This window comes from Myotis brandtii, unplaced genomic scaffold, assembly GCF_000412655.1.
Source record: "Myotis brandtii unplaced genomic scaffold, ASM41265v1 scaffold893, whole genome shotgun sequence".
In the NCBI taxonomy this organism is placed as follows: Eukaryota; Metazoa; Chordata; class Mammalia; order Chiroptera; family Vespertilionidae; genus Myotis; species Myotis brandtii.
Genome location: NW_005371660.1, coordinates 775,620 through 793,953, shown reverse-complemented (window position 1 = coordinate 793,953; position 18,334 = coordinate 775,620). Strand labels below are relative to the sequence as shown.

Sequence of the window (18,334 nt, the reverse complement as noted above, 5' to 3'; positions counted from 1 at the left end):
AGCCTGCAAAAAGCCATCAGCCCCTCACCCAGGCTGGCCAGGCACACCAGTGGGGACCCCCACTCTGAAGGGGGTGTGGCCAGCCTAAAAACGGCCCTCAGCCCCTCACCCAGGCTGGCCATGAACCCCAGGGGGACCCCTTCCCTGATCTGGGACAACCTTCAGGGCAAACCAGCCGGCCCCCACTTGTGCACCAGGCCTCTATCCTATATACTAAAAGGGTAATATGCAAATTGACCCTAACAGCAGAACGACTGGGAATGACTGGTCACTATGACACACACTGACCACCAGGGGGCAGACGCTCAATGCAGGAGATGCCCCCTAGTGGTCAGTGCGCTCCCACAGGGGGAGCTCTGCTCAGCCACAAGCCAGGCTGACGGCTGCCAGCACAGCGGTGGGAGCCTCTCCCGCCTACTCAGCAGCACTAAGGATGTCCGACTGCAGCTTAGGCCTACTCCCCGTTGCAAGTGGACATCCCCTGAGGGCTCCCGGGCTGCCAGAGCGATGTCTGACTGCCAGCTTAGGTCTGATCCCCCAGGGAGCAGGCCTAAGCCAGCAGGTGGACATCCCCCAAGGGGTCCCAGACTGCAAGAGGGCACAGGCTGGGCTGAGGGACCCCCCCCCCCACCACCAACGAGTGGACAAAATTTTGTGCACCGGGCCTCTGGTGTAATAATGAATTCTCTTTTGGCCATATGGAGTTTGGGGTGCCTATGAGGCCTCCAGGTGAAAATATACAGCAAGCAGGGAATGGATATGAATCTGAAGGATGGAAAAGGGTTCTGAGTCAGAGAGATGGATTTTGGTGTCATCAGCCCAAGAGGCCGTATTTGAAACTGAGGATATTTGTGATAGTTCCAGAGTCTGTGGTGTGAAAAGAGAAAAGTTTGCGGCCAGAACCATAGGGAACACCCAATTGTTTTGAACCCAACTCCCCAGGAAGACATGGTCTAATTAGGGCCCCAGGATAATTTCAAATGATGGAGAGTTAGATATAGAGATAGGTAGGTAGGTAGGTAGATAGATAGATAGATAGATAGATGTCAAGTAGATATCCTAGGCAATTTAATTAGCATAAAACATGTCCCATATCATGGAAATCAGGCAATGTCTAGAAACAAGCCTCACTCAGAAGAGGCTCTCTCTATATTTTATAAAAACTAATACTGTAATACCTTCCTAAGTTTCCTCCCAATATTTACTCATTTCCAATACTACACCCTAAATATTCAAGTGGGGATAGGGTGGGAACATTTGTTGAAATGGCCACTAACTAGAACCACAAACACCAGAAAAAAAGATGTCCTGAAGCCTTATTTCCAGTGATATTTTAAACAGGCAATGACTAGGTTCTTCAAAACCCTATGCCAAACCTCAAAAACCCATAATTACTTCAATTTTATATTGCAGATGTGGGAAACAAACATTCTTCCCTTTAGTCATCTTCACTCTCATTTATACAAAGGCTAAAAATGTCTTTAATTGAACAAAATAAATCTTAAGGTAACTGTCCCAAGGGATGTTATTATGAAGGAATTTGATTATTCTATACAATCTATACAGTGAATGGATAAGGAAACATCTTATCCTCCTGCATAAGGTTATTAGATTCCCATACAGTTACTACCTAGCTTCTACATGACTATTATTAATATAGAAAAGTGAGGAGAGAAAAAGAGCCTCTGACAGTGAAAGAAGAAGCAGTCAGAGGTATTCGGGGAGAACCAGGAGAGAATTTCTTGGAAACCTAGGAAATAAATGTCCAAAGGGGAAAAAAAAAAAGTGACCTTGTTAATAGCAAATTTCTGATGAGAGAAGGAACAAGAAGTGGCTATTGAACTAGGCGACCAGGGCATGAGTGCTCAGGGTGAGGGAAGTCCCAGTGGAGGAGTTCTCAAGGGGGAAACCACTGTGGATTACAGTGGATTGAGGGACGCAGTGGAGAGAAGCAAGGAAGACACTGGGTCCGAATATCCACAGAGCTTCCTGAGGAACCTTTAAACTTTGAGACTCTCAGCCTCTGATCTGCCTTCCCAACCTTTAGATAAGTTAGATTTATCTTGAAACTGGAGTCCATAAATTTTTGTCAGGACCACCATTTGGAGTGAAGCCTCGCCCTGCTTTCCTCTACAGATCTGTCATGCAACAACAACCAAAATTTGAGGTGGTTCAAACTTCCTATATCTCAGCTACATATTGCCCTTTCCACCCTAATCCTTCATCTGCCCCAGCTTTTTATGGCTCTTCATGAAGAGGGAGCTATTTAGAGAAGTTTGAAGATGAGATATCAACTAGAGAAGGATTAGTTAAGTATTCATAAATTTTGTTTTGTTTTATTTTAATTGGGAAGCAATACACAAAGGAGCCAATAAAGAAGGGCAGGTTAACTACATAAGACAAAGTTATTTCCTGATGGCACAAAGTTCAGAAAGTGCTGGAAGAGATGGGCTGACTTTAAACAGGAGAAGGGCGACAGATTCTCAGAGACCAGAAAAAAGGAAATAAACTTAGATCTCTGGGACAAGGGTTGGCAAATTTAGGGAGAGAATATCTGATCATCTCAATGTTCTCATATGACTATGGACAGCATTTGAAATTAGCGCCCATTCAAGAAACAACACGGTTGAGGAAAAGCCTCTTCAGAAATATTTTTATCTTCCATCAAAGTGTTTGCTTCGCTTACCCATCCCCTTGCCTCCCATCTTTTATAAATCATCATGGGCACTGAGAGGAAACCAATAAAGCCACAGTGTTGGGGGAGCATGAAAGACCTTCACTGGGGTATTCAGAAAACTAGGTACCATCTTGACCCAAATTCACATAAATCTATACCCCAAACCACTAAGTACTCAAACAACAATTTACATCACATCACCTCCTCTGCTCTCCCCATAACTGGCCCATATGTCCCCTAACTTCTGCTGTCTCTAGTTTCCTGCTCATGATTCCCGCAGAGACCAGCACAATCTTGTACACAGAATAAGCCTTCAGTTAAATGAGTGAGCTAAGATGCTCTCTGCAGCAGGAAACCTTAACCCAAAATGTTTCATCTACATTACAACTCTATTGAATCTCTGAATAGGTTAACATATAGATAGAACTCCATGAATTATTCCATTCTTGTTTTGATCAAAAATTTTCGATAATGTTAATTGGTAAAACATTAATATTGGGGGAAATTAGGTTAAACATATATGGAAATTCTTTGTACTACTCTTGCAAATTTTCTGTAAGTCTGAAATAAAACAAAAGCTTAAAAATAAATGTTTGCTGGGGGAAAAAGAATTTTCGATACTGCAATAATTTTACTGTTTTTCATAGAGCTATTCATTACACAAAATACACCCATATTTATTTAAATTTTTCCATTTGCATATACCCTAACCTGTGGTCGGCAAACTCATTAGTCAACAGAGCCAAATATCAACAGTACAATGACTGAAATTTCTTTTGAGAGCCAAATTTTTTAAACTTAAACTATATAGGTAGGTACACTGTTATTAACTTAATTAGGGTACTCCTAAGGCTTAGGAAGAGCCACACTCAAGGTGCTAAAGAGCCGCATGTGGCTCATGAGCTGCAGTTTGCCAACCACGGCCCTAAACTATGGAAATCACCCTATGTCTGAGAACCACATTAATATCTGAATTTATTTCTAAAGAATGGTTATGTACTAACTCTGTAACTCCCTGCATTTGGGGGTAGTTTTCTGTCCTAAACTTATAGGCTAGAAAAACTGGCTATATGTAATTGGTTCTGATCTAATTCATAAATTCACATATGCCATAAAAGGGAGTTTAAGCACTTTAGCAAGTATATGGTAAAGCAGAAAGAACATTAGAATGAGCTGGGAAACTGAGTTCTCGTCCAGGTTAACCACTCACTACTGATATGACCAAGTAAACCTTAATCTCTAGGCTCTGATGCTTTCATTCATAAAATGAGGCAATTGGATAGGACAGCCTATGACGTTTCTTCCCTTATTAAAAGTCTACAATTCCATAAAGCATTGGCTTTCTATTTATTCATCATGTTGTAATTGACAAACCAAATGAGGCATCTTCCAGTTAAACTGACCCTGCTGAAAAGTCTTTGGATGCCGGCCACCCACAGTGTCCTTCCAAAGAGTCCTTCATACAGAAATCTTCATACCAAGTGCAGTGGCCACTCTGGCTACAGCTGGTTGAACCAGGAATGGCCACCATAAATGGCCCAGTATCCTCTGAAGGGTCCTAGCATAAGAGCTTCCCCAATAGCTAGATTCTTTACAAAATGGGGACTTACCTAACTGATCTCATCTCTTTTTTGGGGATTTTGAACACAGAACTTTCAGAGAAGAGAGAACTGTAAGATACTTTCCCTTAATAGCAGTTATTTTAAAGGAAATTTAGTCAGTCATTGGACATTCCAAGTGACCATAAGACCCCATAAAGTCAAAGACCATTGCCCATTGCTATATCCTTTTGTAACTCACATGAGAGGCACTCAATTATTAAGGCTTTTATGAGCCACCTAGAATAAAATAGAAACAAACTCATAGATACAGAGAACAAACTGATGGTCGCCAAATGGAAGAGGTGTTAGGAAGATGATAGAAAAAGGTGAAAGGGACTAAGAAGTACAAATTGCCAGTTATGAAAATAATCATGGGGATGTAAAGTACAAAATAGAGAGTATAGTCCATGATCATGTAATAACTATGTATGGTGCCAGATGGATACCAGATTCATCGGGGGTATCACTTCATACAATATATAAACGTCTCATCACTATGCTGTACACCTGAAACTAATATGATATTGTACATCAACTATAATTGAAAGATAAATTTTTTTAAATTTACAAATAGAAAAAGAAGTTGCTTCATGATGAGAATGAATAAAGCCTCTTAGTTATTTCAAAAGAAAAGAGAAAGGAAGGGGAGGGGAGGGGAGGGGATGGGAGGAAAGGGAAGGGAAGGGAAGGGAAGGGAAGGGAAGGGGAGGGAAAGGGAAAGGGAAAGGGAAAGGGAAGGGAAGGGAAGGGAAGATCTGGGCTACAAAGATCAAAATGCTATGACAGAGCAGAAATAGTTATGAAAACAAAGAATCACATTTTTTCTAGTCCAATAAGCATGGATTAGCAACCATCAGTACTTCTACTTTATAGTTTTACTTCAATTATTTATTCATTTCAATGGAGGAATTACCATTTTCTGATTAGCATGGGTTCTGCTCTGATGTATGACAAAAATGCCACTGGGAATCAAAGGAAAACTCAGCCTTTGAAAAGATTTCTCCCTGCTGCCAATGTATAGGTAAATTGACTCAGGATAAACAAAAACAAACAATGAAACACATTAGAAGGTGCTTATGAGTCATTTCGTCTTTGAAAATTTGGCTTTTATGAGTTAGAAAGATTTCACAGAACCATCTGACTTTGGGGATGGTTTGTTTACCCTGATTTCCTGAAATTACTGGGAACAATTAAAGGTTTGAGATACCGTGAATTTTTCTTTCCGTTTGTTGGGGGCCTAATGGCCCATCTGCAGATCTGAACTCCTGTGTGCACATCTGGTCCATAATTTATAAAATGTGCTTATTTACATCTTTTCATTCTTACTTTCCAATGTTTTGAAATGTGCCCTTCGTATATCTTTCTTTAACATACAAACACACCTTAGCTATAGGGCTGACACAATAGAGAGCTGTTAGGCATAAAACCATTAGGACTGATACCTGCCTGTTTACAAACAATATGATGGGAAGAATTTGTGGAACTATTATTGGAGGACATTGTGATGTGCCGGGCACTTCTACTTTGTGGATTAATACTCACCTGAAATAGTTGGGGGCACACCTTCCTTCACCTGGACAATCACTTGGACTTGACCTTCACCTGAAACTGAAGACAAAAAGCCACAACTTGGATGTGATGCAAAGAGTGTCTTAATATGAAAGACATTCATATGTGAGAAAGGAGGCTTTGTGCTATATTCTCCCCAACATAACTAAATTTTCAAAATAAAAAATAAAATCCTTATTAGTTAGTCTAACAATTGATTTCCAACATTTGATTTTCACTGCTTTTATTTCATTAAACTTAACTGCAGTGAGGTCTCCTAGAGATTTGGCACATAAATAGGCTATAAAAACCTTTAGCCATATGTCCTTTGGAAGCCAATGTTGGGCAGCAGGGCACACCTCATACCCTATTTCCTCTCTGTCATTTTGAAAGCTCAGCTTGAAGAGTTCATGATTTTTAGCAATAGAGTTCAGATCACCCATGAAATGTATTTGCTTTACCTTTATCCAAACAAATTGTCCTTTTAATGAAGGCTTTTCTCCACCCCACCCCCCTTTTCCCTCCCATCTTCCAAACCAACTGAGTACATTTAAAAGGCCTGAGGTTCATTAATTTTAAGTGTTCAATAAATTAGTGGAAATAATCAAAAGGCCTGATTCTTTCTGATAATGACAATTTGATGTCAGTATAAACCAGTAGATTAAGCTGGGAACATATGCTCCTTTGCCAAGAGAGGCTGCTATAATTAAATAGTGAATGCATCTACAAGGTGCTCTCACGCCTGATTAATTAGTAATCAGGTGCCCGAACTCCACTTTTCAGTAACACCTTGTCTCTTATTGGTTAATTACCTTTCTGCCTTATCAGATGTCATGGGAGCCAGCACCTCCCCACCACTGGAGGGCCCGGTGCTGCTAAAGGCTGCAGCCTTGAGACGTTGGCCAAACCCACGCTCTCCGTTGGCCATTCCCTGGGACCTTGAGCCCTTCCTCCACCACAGAATGAAATAGAACAAGGATCATTCTTCCTAATTATAAAGCATAGGATTTTGAATATTACAAAGAAAATCATCCCCAAAGGAATCTATGATGAGACCTCTCCTATTCTTCTATTCACATTGATAATTGTTCTCATTTTAATTTCTTCCCATTATAAAATGCTGAGTTTGTCAGGTATAATGGCCAGCATGTTCTTTTCCATGTTCTACTTCATCACTACTTCTAAGACCTCACTTATATTGTCTCTCTGTCCTATTCCATAGTTCACCCACTTTTCTGCCTTTAGTAATAATGACAATAAAGCCACTAGCCTAGCATCTTATCTCTTTTTTTATTCTAGAATGTTTAACTTATCCACTTCTGCTCACACTGATCTATGCATTTCCTAAAGTTAAAAAGTTCTTTAAAATAATACTGTGATATTTATCCTAAGCTAGCTCTCAATGTAGCAAATATTTATCCAGCACCAACTGTGGTTAATTTAGGATAACAATTGCATCCATTGTTAGTTTGCTTTGTCTTTAAATCTTACAGGAAGAGATTTTTCTCATGTACTTTAGGACATTAAACATTGCTGGATACTTAATTTTCATGGAACAATCTAGAAATCCTAAGTTTATAGTGCTCCACCCTGGATACCCAGGACTTAACTGACAATTTCAACAAGTTAAACAAATAAAGGTAGGAAAGAATCCTCTTAAGGAACCAAAAAACAAAATACTACAAAAGTTAAGCTCAAACGGAAAGAGAAGCAAAAGAGAATATGAACAAGATGATATCTAAAATCAAGCAAAGGCGGTAATAATAGAATACCCTTCTGCAAAAGGAATTGAAATATTATAACAGAATCAAACTCTAAGAAAGGAAAATGAGAATAAATTCCAGGAATCATTTGGAAAGGGAAGTCAGTTCACTTAGAGATATTATAAAAGTCATCCTTGTTAACAGTTTCCAGGAGGTTGTAGATTTCAGGGCATCCCTGCCCTCTCCCTAAGACCCAGCCACTGAGGTAAAGAAAGAGAAGAAGTAAAGTTTCCTATAAAGGTGTTTTTCAAGCCACTCTAGTCATTTTATAGATTTATTTAACTTACAAGAGGAATGGGTGGAGGAAGGGTAGAATAGAAACAATTTTCCCCACTAGGTAGATGATGAAATCTGAAGTAGCAGGAACATAAGCAATATATCCAAAATCCCCTGGTGAAAAAGATACTGTACTTACAGCACATTATAGTTATCATCATGATGAGTAACCTTAAAACTGAAAAGGCTAACCCTCAACATACCTAACTCCCAACACAGGCTGTTCCACATGTCCTTTCATTCACTAAGTCACTTGCCCTGGTCCTGTTCTTGGTCAACCAAGGCTTCCTGGCTCAGGGAGCTCTCACGGCTGTAGCTCTGTACCAACAGCTTCTGAACTGAGTGGCCATTGACCTTGTTCAGCTGCTACACACGCAGCTGAACAAAAGGTTCCCACCTCCTCTAAATCTTCTGCCCCTAAACAGACACTGAAAGGGTACATTGAAAAGCTATTGCTCACTTCATTCAAGCAAGTGTGTGACTATCATTCAATCTAAGAAAATTAGTTTCTGTGCCAGTGGAAATGGAGGAAAGTTATCAAAAGTAGAAAAGATTAGAAAAGTCTGGTTTTCTATCCCACCACTACCTATACATGCCCTTCTGCGGACTGGGTCAGAGCACGTGAGCATGGCTTGGAAGGCTAATTCTTTCCAAACACCATTGCTGCGTCATGAGAGTGGTGCCATAGAGAGTGGTGGGGAAGAATGTGGATACTGGAGTCCAAGAGCCTAAATTTGAATTCTGGGTCTTTCAGTTCCTAGATGTGGGCACCTGACAAGTTACTCACCATCTGAACCTCAGTCACTTTCTCTAAAAAATGGGAATAATCCTACTATCTACCTCAAAAGGTTACTGGGAAGAAAAGATGAAGCAATGTAATATACTTAGTGCAGTGCCTGGCACATAATGGAAAATAAAGTCAGCTATTTTCGCCACTGTTATTATGACATGCTTATGATTCTAAGAGCCAGATAACAAAACCCAAGAAATACGCTTTTTATTCTTTTTACAGCTGCGCCTAATCACGATGAGCCATGGTATAGAGCTGTAAGCAATGTAACCAGCTCTGCTAAAATCTGTTAAGTGCTTTGACTCTAAAAAGACAGGGTAAATGTTAAGTGTCATTTCCAATTTGGATAAATACGAAAATCATTTGAGAATAAAGGTATTGTCTCGGGAAGAGTTTAAAAGCATTATACAAGCTGTGATATTGTACATATGTTTTCTCAGTGCTTGATTTCTGATTCTGTGTTTGTAATACGAGAATGGTTAATCTGCTCTGTTTATAAATGGAGACTTACTGCAGTTGATCCTTCCCAGATTGTAAGAATATCTGGTTGGTCCTCAAAAAGAAAAGAAGTATATGGGTCAATTATTGCCAAATTATGCTGACAAGTGTTATATGATCTGAGCTAGCAAGCTCAGATAGGAGGAAGAGAGAAAAGTGCTAAGAAAATAGCTCCCGGTAAGAGGAAAGAGAGCTGCTCAGCTAGAAATGATACCAGTGCCCACCAGAGCTATGTGCTGTGCCTGGCGAATTGTATCCTCACTGGAGCACTAAGAAAGAGAAAAATGAATAATTCTCTCTTAGAATTTAGAGCGATAAATAGGTACCTACATGGAAAGAAACACATGGCATCTTAGCAGGTTATAGATTCCTTTCCTGTTTCATTCTTTATTTATATTCCCATTCCCACTTTGCCCTTCAGGTGTAGGCACATATTAGGAGCTCTCGTTCAGCCCACATGCATATAGGTGAGTCAGCCATTGACTACACATGGAGAGAACACAAAACAGCCACTGTGATCTGTGTCTGCAGATTTGGTCCATTCTCACCCTGGCCCATGCCTTCGCCTTCTCTAGCTGTTGTCAGATTTGGTCCTCTCTCTGCATTTTCAGCTTAGCTTGCCCTGTCCTCTACCACCACCTTTTTTCCCAGATCTGCCTCACACAACTGCTGTTTCTACCTACCTGTTCAATGAACTGGACCTGGCTCCCCAGACATTAGCCTCCATTACTTAAACGGAGAGAAGGCTGGCTTGTCAGTTGGTCCCTGGGCGGGTAAAGTTTGGTTCACAAGACCACACTGCTGTCTGATTCCAGCTTTAGAGACAGTCACAGAGTTACCTTGGCCTTTATAACACAGAATCTTTTAAAAACCTTCACAGAAACATTTTATGAAAATTCTGTGATCCCCTTTGATTCCTCTATTATCCCCAGGGACATGCATCCTTGAAAGAGTGATTTTTTTTTAAGTGTAAGAGTAAAAGAACTTGACCGAGACACCAACAGATAGATAGATCTGCATTAACCACAGTCCTGAGAGTTAGCTCAATTAAATCTTCTTTTTTTTTTTAATATATTTTATTGATTTTTTACAGAGAGGAAGGGAGAGAGATAGAGAGTTAGAAACATCTATGAGAGAGAAACATCGATCAGCTGCCTCCTGCACATCTCCTACTGGGGATGTGCCCGCAACCCAAGTACATGCCCTTGACCGGAATCGAACCTGGGACCTTTGAGTCCGCAGGCCGACACTCTATCCACCGAGCCAAACCGGTTTCGGCTCAATTAAATCTTCTTAATTAACTTAGCACACAATAACAATTGTTATTCTGATGCAGATAAATGTTTGCCACCTATGGGGCATCTGTGATTTCCTGGGCCCTGTGCAGACCTACAGAACCAGCACTTAGAGGGATGGGCCTGGTACCATGCATTCCAGCTGTCTGCCCATGAGGCACACTTAGAAGGCACCAAATTGAGGAATTTTACAACTTCTCTCCTCCATACTCTCAAAAATGTGGTTTGTTCTCAGAAGCAGGTGTTCTTAACAAGTGAGGAGACCCAAATAAAAAAAGAGATCCTTATGTTCACACTTCTTACTTTTAATCAATTGTACCAAAAGCTTGCAAACTACGTTATATTCCCAAAATATAAGATGTGAGGTGATCATTTTAATGGCCACCTGTGCCCAGCCCTTTGTGAACGAAGGGTAGCTGCCAGTGTCACTAAGCATTAGTGCCTTCATCAGGGATCCCTAGAAAAAGTATTTGATTCTGACTTCTTAGTTTTCCTTCCTTCCTTATTTCTTTCCATTCCTCCCTTTCTTCCTTCCTTTTCCTTTTGAAGAAGTTGCTTGTCATCAAGAGGCAAAATCCCTTCTCACCTTTCCAGCTCCTGTTCCACTCTCTGTATTTTTGCCATGAAGTTTACTGCATTTCCCTGAAGTCAGTTCGCCATATTACCTGTAAAAATCCTTGGGGATCTTGTGGGAATGGGTTTTCTATAAGAATGTAAATTAATTTATTAACTAGAATGCTATAGATTGCCTTAGAGGGACACAGCATGGCATGTCTGCAGAGTTTCAAAGAATTACGATTCTGTTCTGCTTATAAAATCCTCCCAAGGAGACCTGGCAGCCAGTTGAGTCAACTCTCCATCTTAGACCCTAGCAGCATTCCATCCCAAGGAGCAGCTCAGGGTCTTCTGGACCAGCTCAAGAGCAGAAGGGTCCAGGCAGCAGCCTGCTCCAGCCCGGTGCCCTCGGCGCTCTGAGAAAAGAGAAACCCTAAGCAGTATCCATGATCTTCTAGCCGCACACTTAGGAAAACATCCCTTATTTTCACAGCTCGCAAGTTAACAGCATCTTTTCCGAGCCTCCTGTGACTTGAGTTCTTCAGGGCACCTGGCGCAGACAATACAGTCCATCTGTCTCCCTACTTCAGCCCTCTTGCCCTCATGGACAACAGCCCCGGCTTCATGCCAAACAGCCTGCCTTTATCTTGGCGAGGGGGACACTTGGAGACAAGCATCAGCCAGCCTGGCTACACATGTCCCTTTTCAGTCCGATCAGAGAAAGGTGGTACGCAGGAGCCTGTGAGCCTAGCAGGCGGACTCTCTCAGCTGCCGCCCCACACATTGTCCCAGCATCGCGGTGCCGGGGCGGGGGCTGTGTGAACTCAGGAGGGCAGTGGAGAATGGCTCAGCATCTGATATGAATTTATCACCGGCTGCTGGTTGGGTGGGGGAGAAAGCAAGTGGAAGGGCCTGTGAGTGTTTAATGCACCCTGCCACAACCCAACAGTTTGTCCTGAAGAGCCTTTTACCGATATGAAAGGACAGGGTCAAAAGTAAGTTGACCCCTGACAGAATGTACAATTATGAGCAGAGGGCTGTGCACGAGCAGCTGCTGGAACCCCACTGGTTCCGCATGGGGCTTCCAGGAGTCAGAATATGAATAATCAACTCAAGATTGTTTCCTCCCCCCATCTCCACCCCCGCCACCTCCCCCCCACTTCGTCCCCTGTTTTGAGCAAGTCCTATTCTATTTCTACAGGAAGAAGCCTGGCCCTCCCCAGCAGCTGCAATAATTGTGTTCCTATTGTGAGGAAGACCTCCTCCTGGCCACCCCCTTACAAGTGGCCATTGTCGGTGGAGAGTCGGTGATTACACGCTCCGCCTGATGCTCTGGGGGACCCAGCTGCCTAAGTGCTGACACACGAGTGTGCAGTGTGCGGAAGGCCAGGCAGGGGCTGGTGGAGGTGGAGGCAAGAGGTGGGGGGGAGGCCACGTCTGTGCAATGGGACTCGGACATACCAGACCTTTTGCATAAGTCAAGCCCAGAACAAATGAGGCTTTATCAGGCCCCACGGAAGAGGGGGTCTCATCTCCCTTTGAAGTGGAGCTGAGATGGAGACAAGCAGCTTTTCCTCCTTGGGATCAAGCAAACATCCTTCTTTTGATATGCGACATGCTCATTATCTCTGTCCCATTTAATGATTTTTGATTGAAGGGTGGCGGCTGGGATGCCGAGAAGATCCTGAGAGGGGCTCCGTCCAGCCAAGCCCGCAAGAAAGGCTTTCCTTGTGCCTGGGCCTATATTTGGAATTTCTTAACAGTGTGCGCTTGTTCTTAGAGGCAGATAAGGGCTGAGCGTGAAATTCTTAATTAAGCAATAAATAGAGAGTGGGGTGTCAGCAGATGCAGCCAGTAGCCATGGCAACAGGAATCACATGGGCAAGAGAGCTGAGACGAGATGTAGGCCTCGGGCCTGGGGCCTGACTGACAGCTGAAGAATCCTACAAAGCTTGTAAACCAGATTAATTAGCTGACTAATTATTTCATAGCGTTAATGTAACTAAAAAATAAAAATAGTTCACCATGAACTGAAACCGCCCTGGAAAACAACAGCGGGGAGAGAGGCAGGGGGAAGCTGGCTGTGTCAGGCAGAGCCAGGAGCTGCCAGGGAATCAAATAGTATAAATGGGGAGATGGGCTTGCTGGCTTTGAGTCCGGCTTTGAAAATGAGAAAGAACACTTGTTCTACAGGCTTACCCATCCCAAGCATGGCATAGAGGTAACATCTCAGAACCACCATCCATAATAGTTAATCACATCCAATACTGCCCCTCCGGGTCCTAACACAACCACAGCACACAGTACTTCACTTGTGGTCTGTTTTGTAAGGGGCTCCGTGGGCAGCATTCTCAGGGACTTTAGAAAGTCCACCCGAACCAATCTCCTTACAAGATCTCTTTAAATGAGCGAGGTTATCTTATTCTGTGGGTAGCAATTGCTTAAGTGGTATTAAATTTCAATCATGGGAACAATATGTCATATATGTCATATGATCATGAATCTCAGCTCTCTAACAAAATCTAGTCAAGGAAAATAAAATGAGACCCTTTTCAGAAAGGTGATGATGAGTTCAAGGCTTGTGATGTTGTTAAAGTTCCGAGGAAATAAAAAAAAAAAAATTCTAAAGAAATAATCTCTTGAGAAAATTTTGAGTAAGGTAACATGGCACACTAATCACACCTGAGGATGTTTGGGGTGTTTGGTAGCACAATTGCAAGAGATAAGTCAGTATTCTTAACCTCGCTGTATAGATGAAGTTATTGAGGCATGGAGCATTTATAATTCCATGCCCCAGGTAAAATAGCCAGCCAGCCACTGATTAAAACCTTAAGCCCTAAGCTCTGGCCATGAGCTTTCCAAAGAACCTGCATTCCATAAAGATGTTTGCGGAACAAAGACAAGACTCGCCTCGGTAGAGAGAGAAATGCAAGGGTCAGAGATATTATATGTGCAGGATCCTTTGTCTTTGTCACTGGGGATCAGCGAGAAGTCTTCTCCCATGACCCTGCCCAGCACCCCCAGCACCACCCTTTCTGGTCAGTGATCAATGATTCTTTGGCAGGCAGCACACTCTAGTGGAGGGATCCATAGCCAGGAGCTAGAATGCCTGGGTTCTGATTTCTCCCATTCTCGGCCATGTCTAAGGTTAGTCGGGTATCTTAAATCAAACACATGAAGTAGCCAAATGCAGGAAATGAATATAATTGTGATTGAAAAAAATTCCTCTCCTGGGGGATGTGGTTTGGTCTCAAACAATACAAAAGACAATCCACTTAGAAGTGGTCAACAAATGAATGGTCAGTGGAGCAGCACTCTGAGTGAAAGCCAGCCAGGAAAAGGAGTGGGACCCTCCCCCCAACCCCCGTCCCCCCTGAAAGTCTGACAGGAAACTCAGGGGACCTGAAGGACGCCAAGCAGTGTCCCTACAATGAAATGAAACTTGTACACACAACTCTCCCCATGATTTTTCATCCAGGAATATGTCCACACAGAATGTGAGGTCTGTACTTGGGCTTTCTTCTTAGATTATATGTATTTTGTGTAAAATAGGCCAATCACAGACTTATAATATCACATGATTTAAAAAATCAATTAAGTAAACTAACCAATATGTGAAATGCATGGCACAGAACTGAAACAGGTACCAGCTGCAACTCCCTCGCTGCCATTTAGGCATCATGGCATCCTTAGCCCTCCTAAAGATGCTGCAAACTATGCACAAAGGAGATCAAACCAAATCCATGCAAACCAAGAGAGCTGCATGGGTACCAGCGAGGAGGAGCGGGAGGAGCCTCCATTCCCCCTGGGTCCTGGTGTCCTCACTGTGCCAGCCCAGAAATGGGAACAAACATGGCTCTGGCCTCCTCTCTACCCCTTACGCTCAGAGGGTACAGGAAGCACAAATGACCCTGAGAGCCACTGCTCGGAACCCTGGGAATCCTTTCCAAGGAACAAGGGTCTCCAAGTTCACTAAACATTCAACCAACCCTCTGCGACTTCCTGTTCCTTTTCCAACTCATATTATTCAAAGGGTGGAAATACCCGGGTATTCTGACAAAGAACTTTGTAAAAATTAATGAAAACTATATACCTAATTAAAATGTTTTACATTAAAATATTCATCGCATCATATATATATACAATATACATATGCAGAGGTACATCTATGCATAAATATATATACTTATACATACTTATGGTATGCGTATTTATACCATGTATGTATATACTAGTATATATAGAATAATAGTTTCACTTGCTATTAATTCAATAAGTAATACTATCAAAAGGGAAGAAAATCTGTAACTGTGTGATTTGATTTGATTTTGTCTTTAAGCCCCAAATGTTCCTTTATCATTTTGGCTTATGTGAGTATTCAAATTTGTCCGCAGCTCATGAACAGAATCTGACCAATGGACATGTTTCTGAAGAGCACACTAAGTAATAGAACAAGGACCATTTGAAATTAAATTTTGCTCTATAATATATACCAAGTGAACAGTCATAGTTAAAATTAATGGCAGCGATTTGCTCTTGCTACTGGTATTCCGCTCCAGAGTGGTAAACCAGCCACAGGCTCTCTGTCCCTCCTGAGTTTTTATAGTTTTAGGTTACAATTATTAATGTATCAAATCAAAAAGAAAATCTGAACATTACAATTCAGTGCAAGTAAAATATACAACAATCCATTTGGCAAAGATAAAAATACCAGAGAAGTACCATACTCTCCTCTATGGTGCTATTGACATGTCATCATCCCAGGGCTTAAGTGTAGCTCAGACTCAGCGGACATACAGCTAGGCACCAGGGAGAGGGGCCGGGGACTCGGGACAATTGCCCAGCTCTCTACATCCTTAGGGACAAGACTGGCTTGTAGCAGGGGCTGGGACTTGAGGTGCTGTGAGTTCTCCTGAATCTGACCAGGATCTGTTAAGACTAATTGATAACAAAATTGACATTCTAGAGACCCATTTGGACAGATTCTCCTTACAGACCACACTGAGCTGAGGTTGGTATAAATGGACATCATCACAGTGCTCAGAGTGACCAATGCTGACATGGTATAGAACAAGAATATGAGACCAACACCAGGAAGTCAAAAGAAAACTCCTGTGAAACACGCACAATGAGATGATAAAGAAATCCTTCAGCCATCTATTACTCTGCAATCACAGAAGGGTTTCTGGTCCTATAAGATGAGGTTCCTGCATCCTACATCTTTTTGTTTTAATCCTCACGTGAGGATATGTGTATTGTTTTGAAAGACAGAGAGAGAAAGAGAGAGAGAGAGAGAGAGAGAGAGAGAGAGAAATAGCAGTAGGTTGCCTCCTGTATGCTACATCCTGATGCAAGACAGAGACAGCCCACCCCAGTCCTCAGATCCTCAGGTCAGCCCTCCACGCCTCCGCACCTTCCTGACCTTGGATCCCCTTTCAAGGCTTTCCTTCTCACCTTCCACAGTAACTTCACTCTTCATTCCTCCTCTTTGTAGCTGTCACCTGTCCTCTCTGTTGCTCCTAATATATGTGGCCATACCAAGCCATCCTGTCTTTCCCATGCACTTGATCTTTCTACAAATATAACAGTGCCTTAAAGTGAATTGAAAATATTAATAACAATGTTTAATAAGCACTTGCTATGGGTTAGGCACTCGGATAAAAAGTTTTACATATTATCCTTTATATAATTTCCTATCTTTTGGGGTAGGTCCTATTATTTCATTTTATAAGTGAGGAGGCTGAGCCTCAGAGTAAAAGAGCAGCTGCCCAGTGTCCCATAGCTAGTGAGTCTTGGAGCTGGGATTTAAACCAGGAAGTCTGATTTCAAAGCCCATCCACTTAACCATAACACACAGCTGTTTCCCTCAGTTCCCCATCGTTTCATAGCACAACTGTCTAAACTTCAAGAGTGAGCGGTGGTTTCTTATTACGTGCCCTTAAAAATGCCCATGCAATTTATACTTACCCAGATAGGTGAGTTGCCTCAACTGGCTATTGAAGAACCAGTCACAGCCTTGGTCTTTACCAGGCGATGGAAGAGAGGGCAAAGACCGCCCCACTCGACTCCCGCACCGTATGAGGATGTCAGGGGAAGGCCACAGGACTGGGTGGACCAGCCGGAGGTAATTCCCAGGAGCAAAGTTGTCAAATGTTGCTGAGTACTTGAAGTGAGAGAAAAATACAATAGAGCTTATTTAGGAAGGAAGACTCCCCTGTAAAAAGAGCTACAAACAGCCCTGACCAGTTTGGCTCAGTGGATAGAGCATCGGCCTGTGGACTGAAAGGACCCGGGTTCGATTCCTGTCAAGGGCATGTACCTTGGTTGTGAGCACATCCCCAGTAGGGGGTAAGGAGGAGGCAGCTGATCAATGTTTCTCTCTCATCGATGTTTCTGACTCTCTGTCCCTCTCCCTTTCTCTCTGTAAAAAATCAATAAAATACATTTTTTTAAAAAGCTACAAACAACACTGAGTTGTTTAGAAATAAGATAGTTTACACCCAGATGACTTTTCTTCTTGGGAATGGGCTTATTTGGATCCACTTCGTAACAAACTCAGAACTCGAGTTTACAAAATCATACCAGGTGAGGACGGAAAGACACCGCACTGAGTTGTTTAGAAATAAGATAGTTTACACCCAGACGACTTTTTTTCTGGGGAATGGGCTTATTTGAATCCACTTCGTAACAAACTCAGAACTAGAGTTTACAAAATCATACAGGTGAGGACGAAAAGACACCATAAGTTTCCTTTTGTTTAACTTCCTTAATTAACACAAGAGAAAACCAAGGCCCAGACAAGTGGATCGATTTGTCCCAGGTCAAATAGCTAGACGAGACAGAGCTAGGTCTGGAATCCCTTTAAAGAGGCAGGCAATGTTGGCAGTATCATCCATTTATAACAGCAATAGCGAACACTGTTGTAGCATGTGCTACATCAGTGGTTCTCAACCTTGGCTGCACATTAGAATCACCTGGGAATCTTTTTAAAATCCTGATTTCTGGGCCTCATCCTCCGGAAATTCTGTTTCTTTGTTACTAATGTTGTGGCCCCACCCCATACCAAAGAAACAGAAGTTCCAGAGGATGGGGCCCAGAAATCAGGATTTTAAAAAGATTCCCAGGTGATTCTAATGTGCAACCAAGGTTGGGAACCACTGTGCTACATGCTTAAGTACGACTCACATAAAGTCATTCAATCCTTGAAATATCCCCTGTGATTGTTACTGTTCATGCCCCATTTTACAGATGAGGAGAGTGAGGCAGGTAGAGGTTCAGGAAACTTGTCCCATATCACAAAGTTGGAGAGTGTGCGCCAGGAGAGAAACCAG

General features: G+C 42.3%; 1 protein-coding gene across 1 annotated transcript in view; it reads right to left on the bottom strand.

The window, feature by feature from the left end:
- PKHD1 (polycystic kidney and hepatic disease 1 (autosomal recessive)) overlaps positions 1 to 18,334 on the bottom strand; it is a 438,226-nt gene that overhangs the window by 184,822 nt on the left and 235,070 nt on the right. The window contains exons 49-50 of the mRNA XM_014532447.1: positions 16,971 to 17,166; positions 5,821 to 5,886 (exon numbers count right to left, since the gene is read on the bottom strand). Coding sequence (XP_014387933.1) covers positions 5,821 to 5,886; positions 16,971 to 17,166 — 262 coding nt within the window. The remainder of the gene's footprint in view (positions 1 to 5,820; positions 5,887 to 16,970; positions 17,167 to 18,334) is intronic.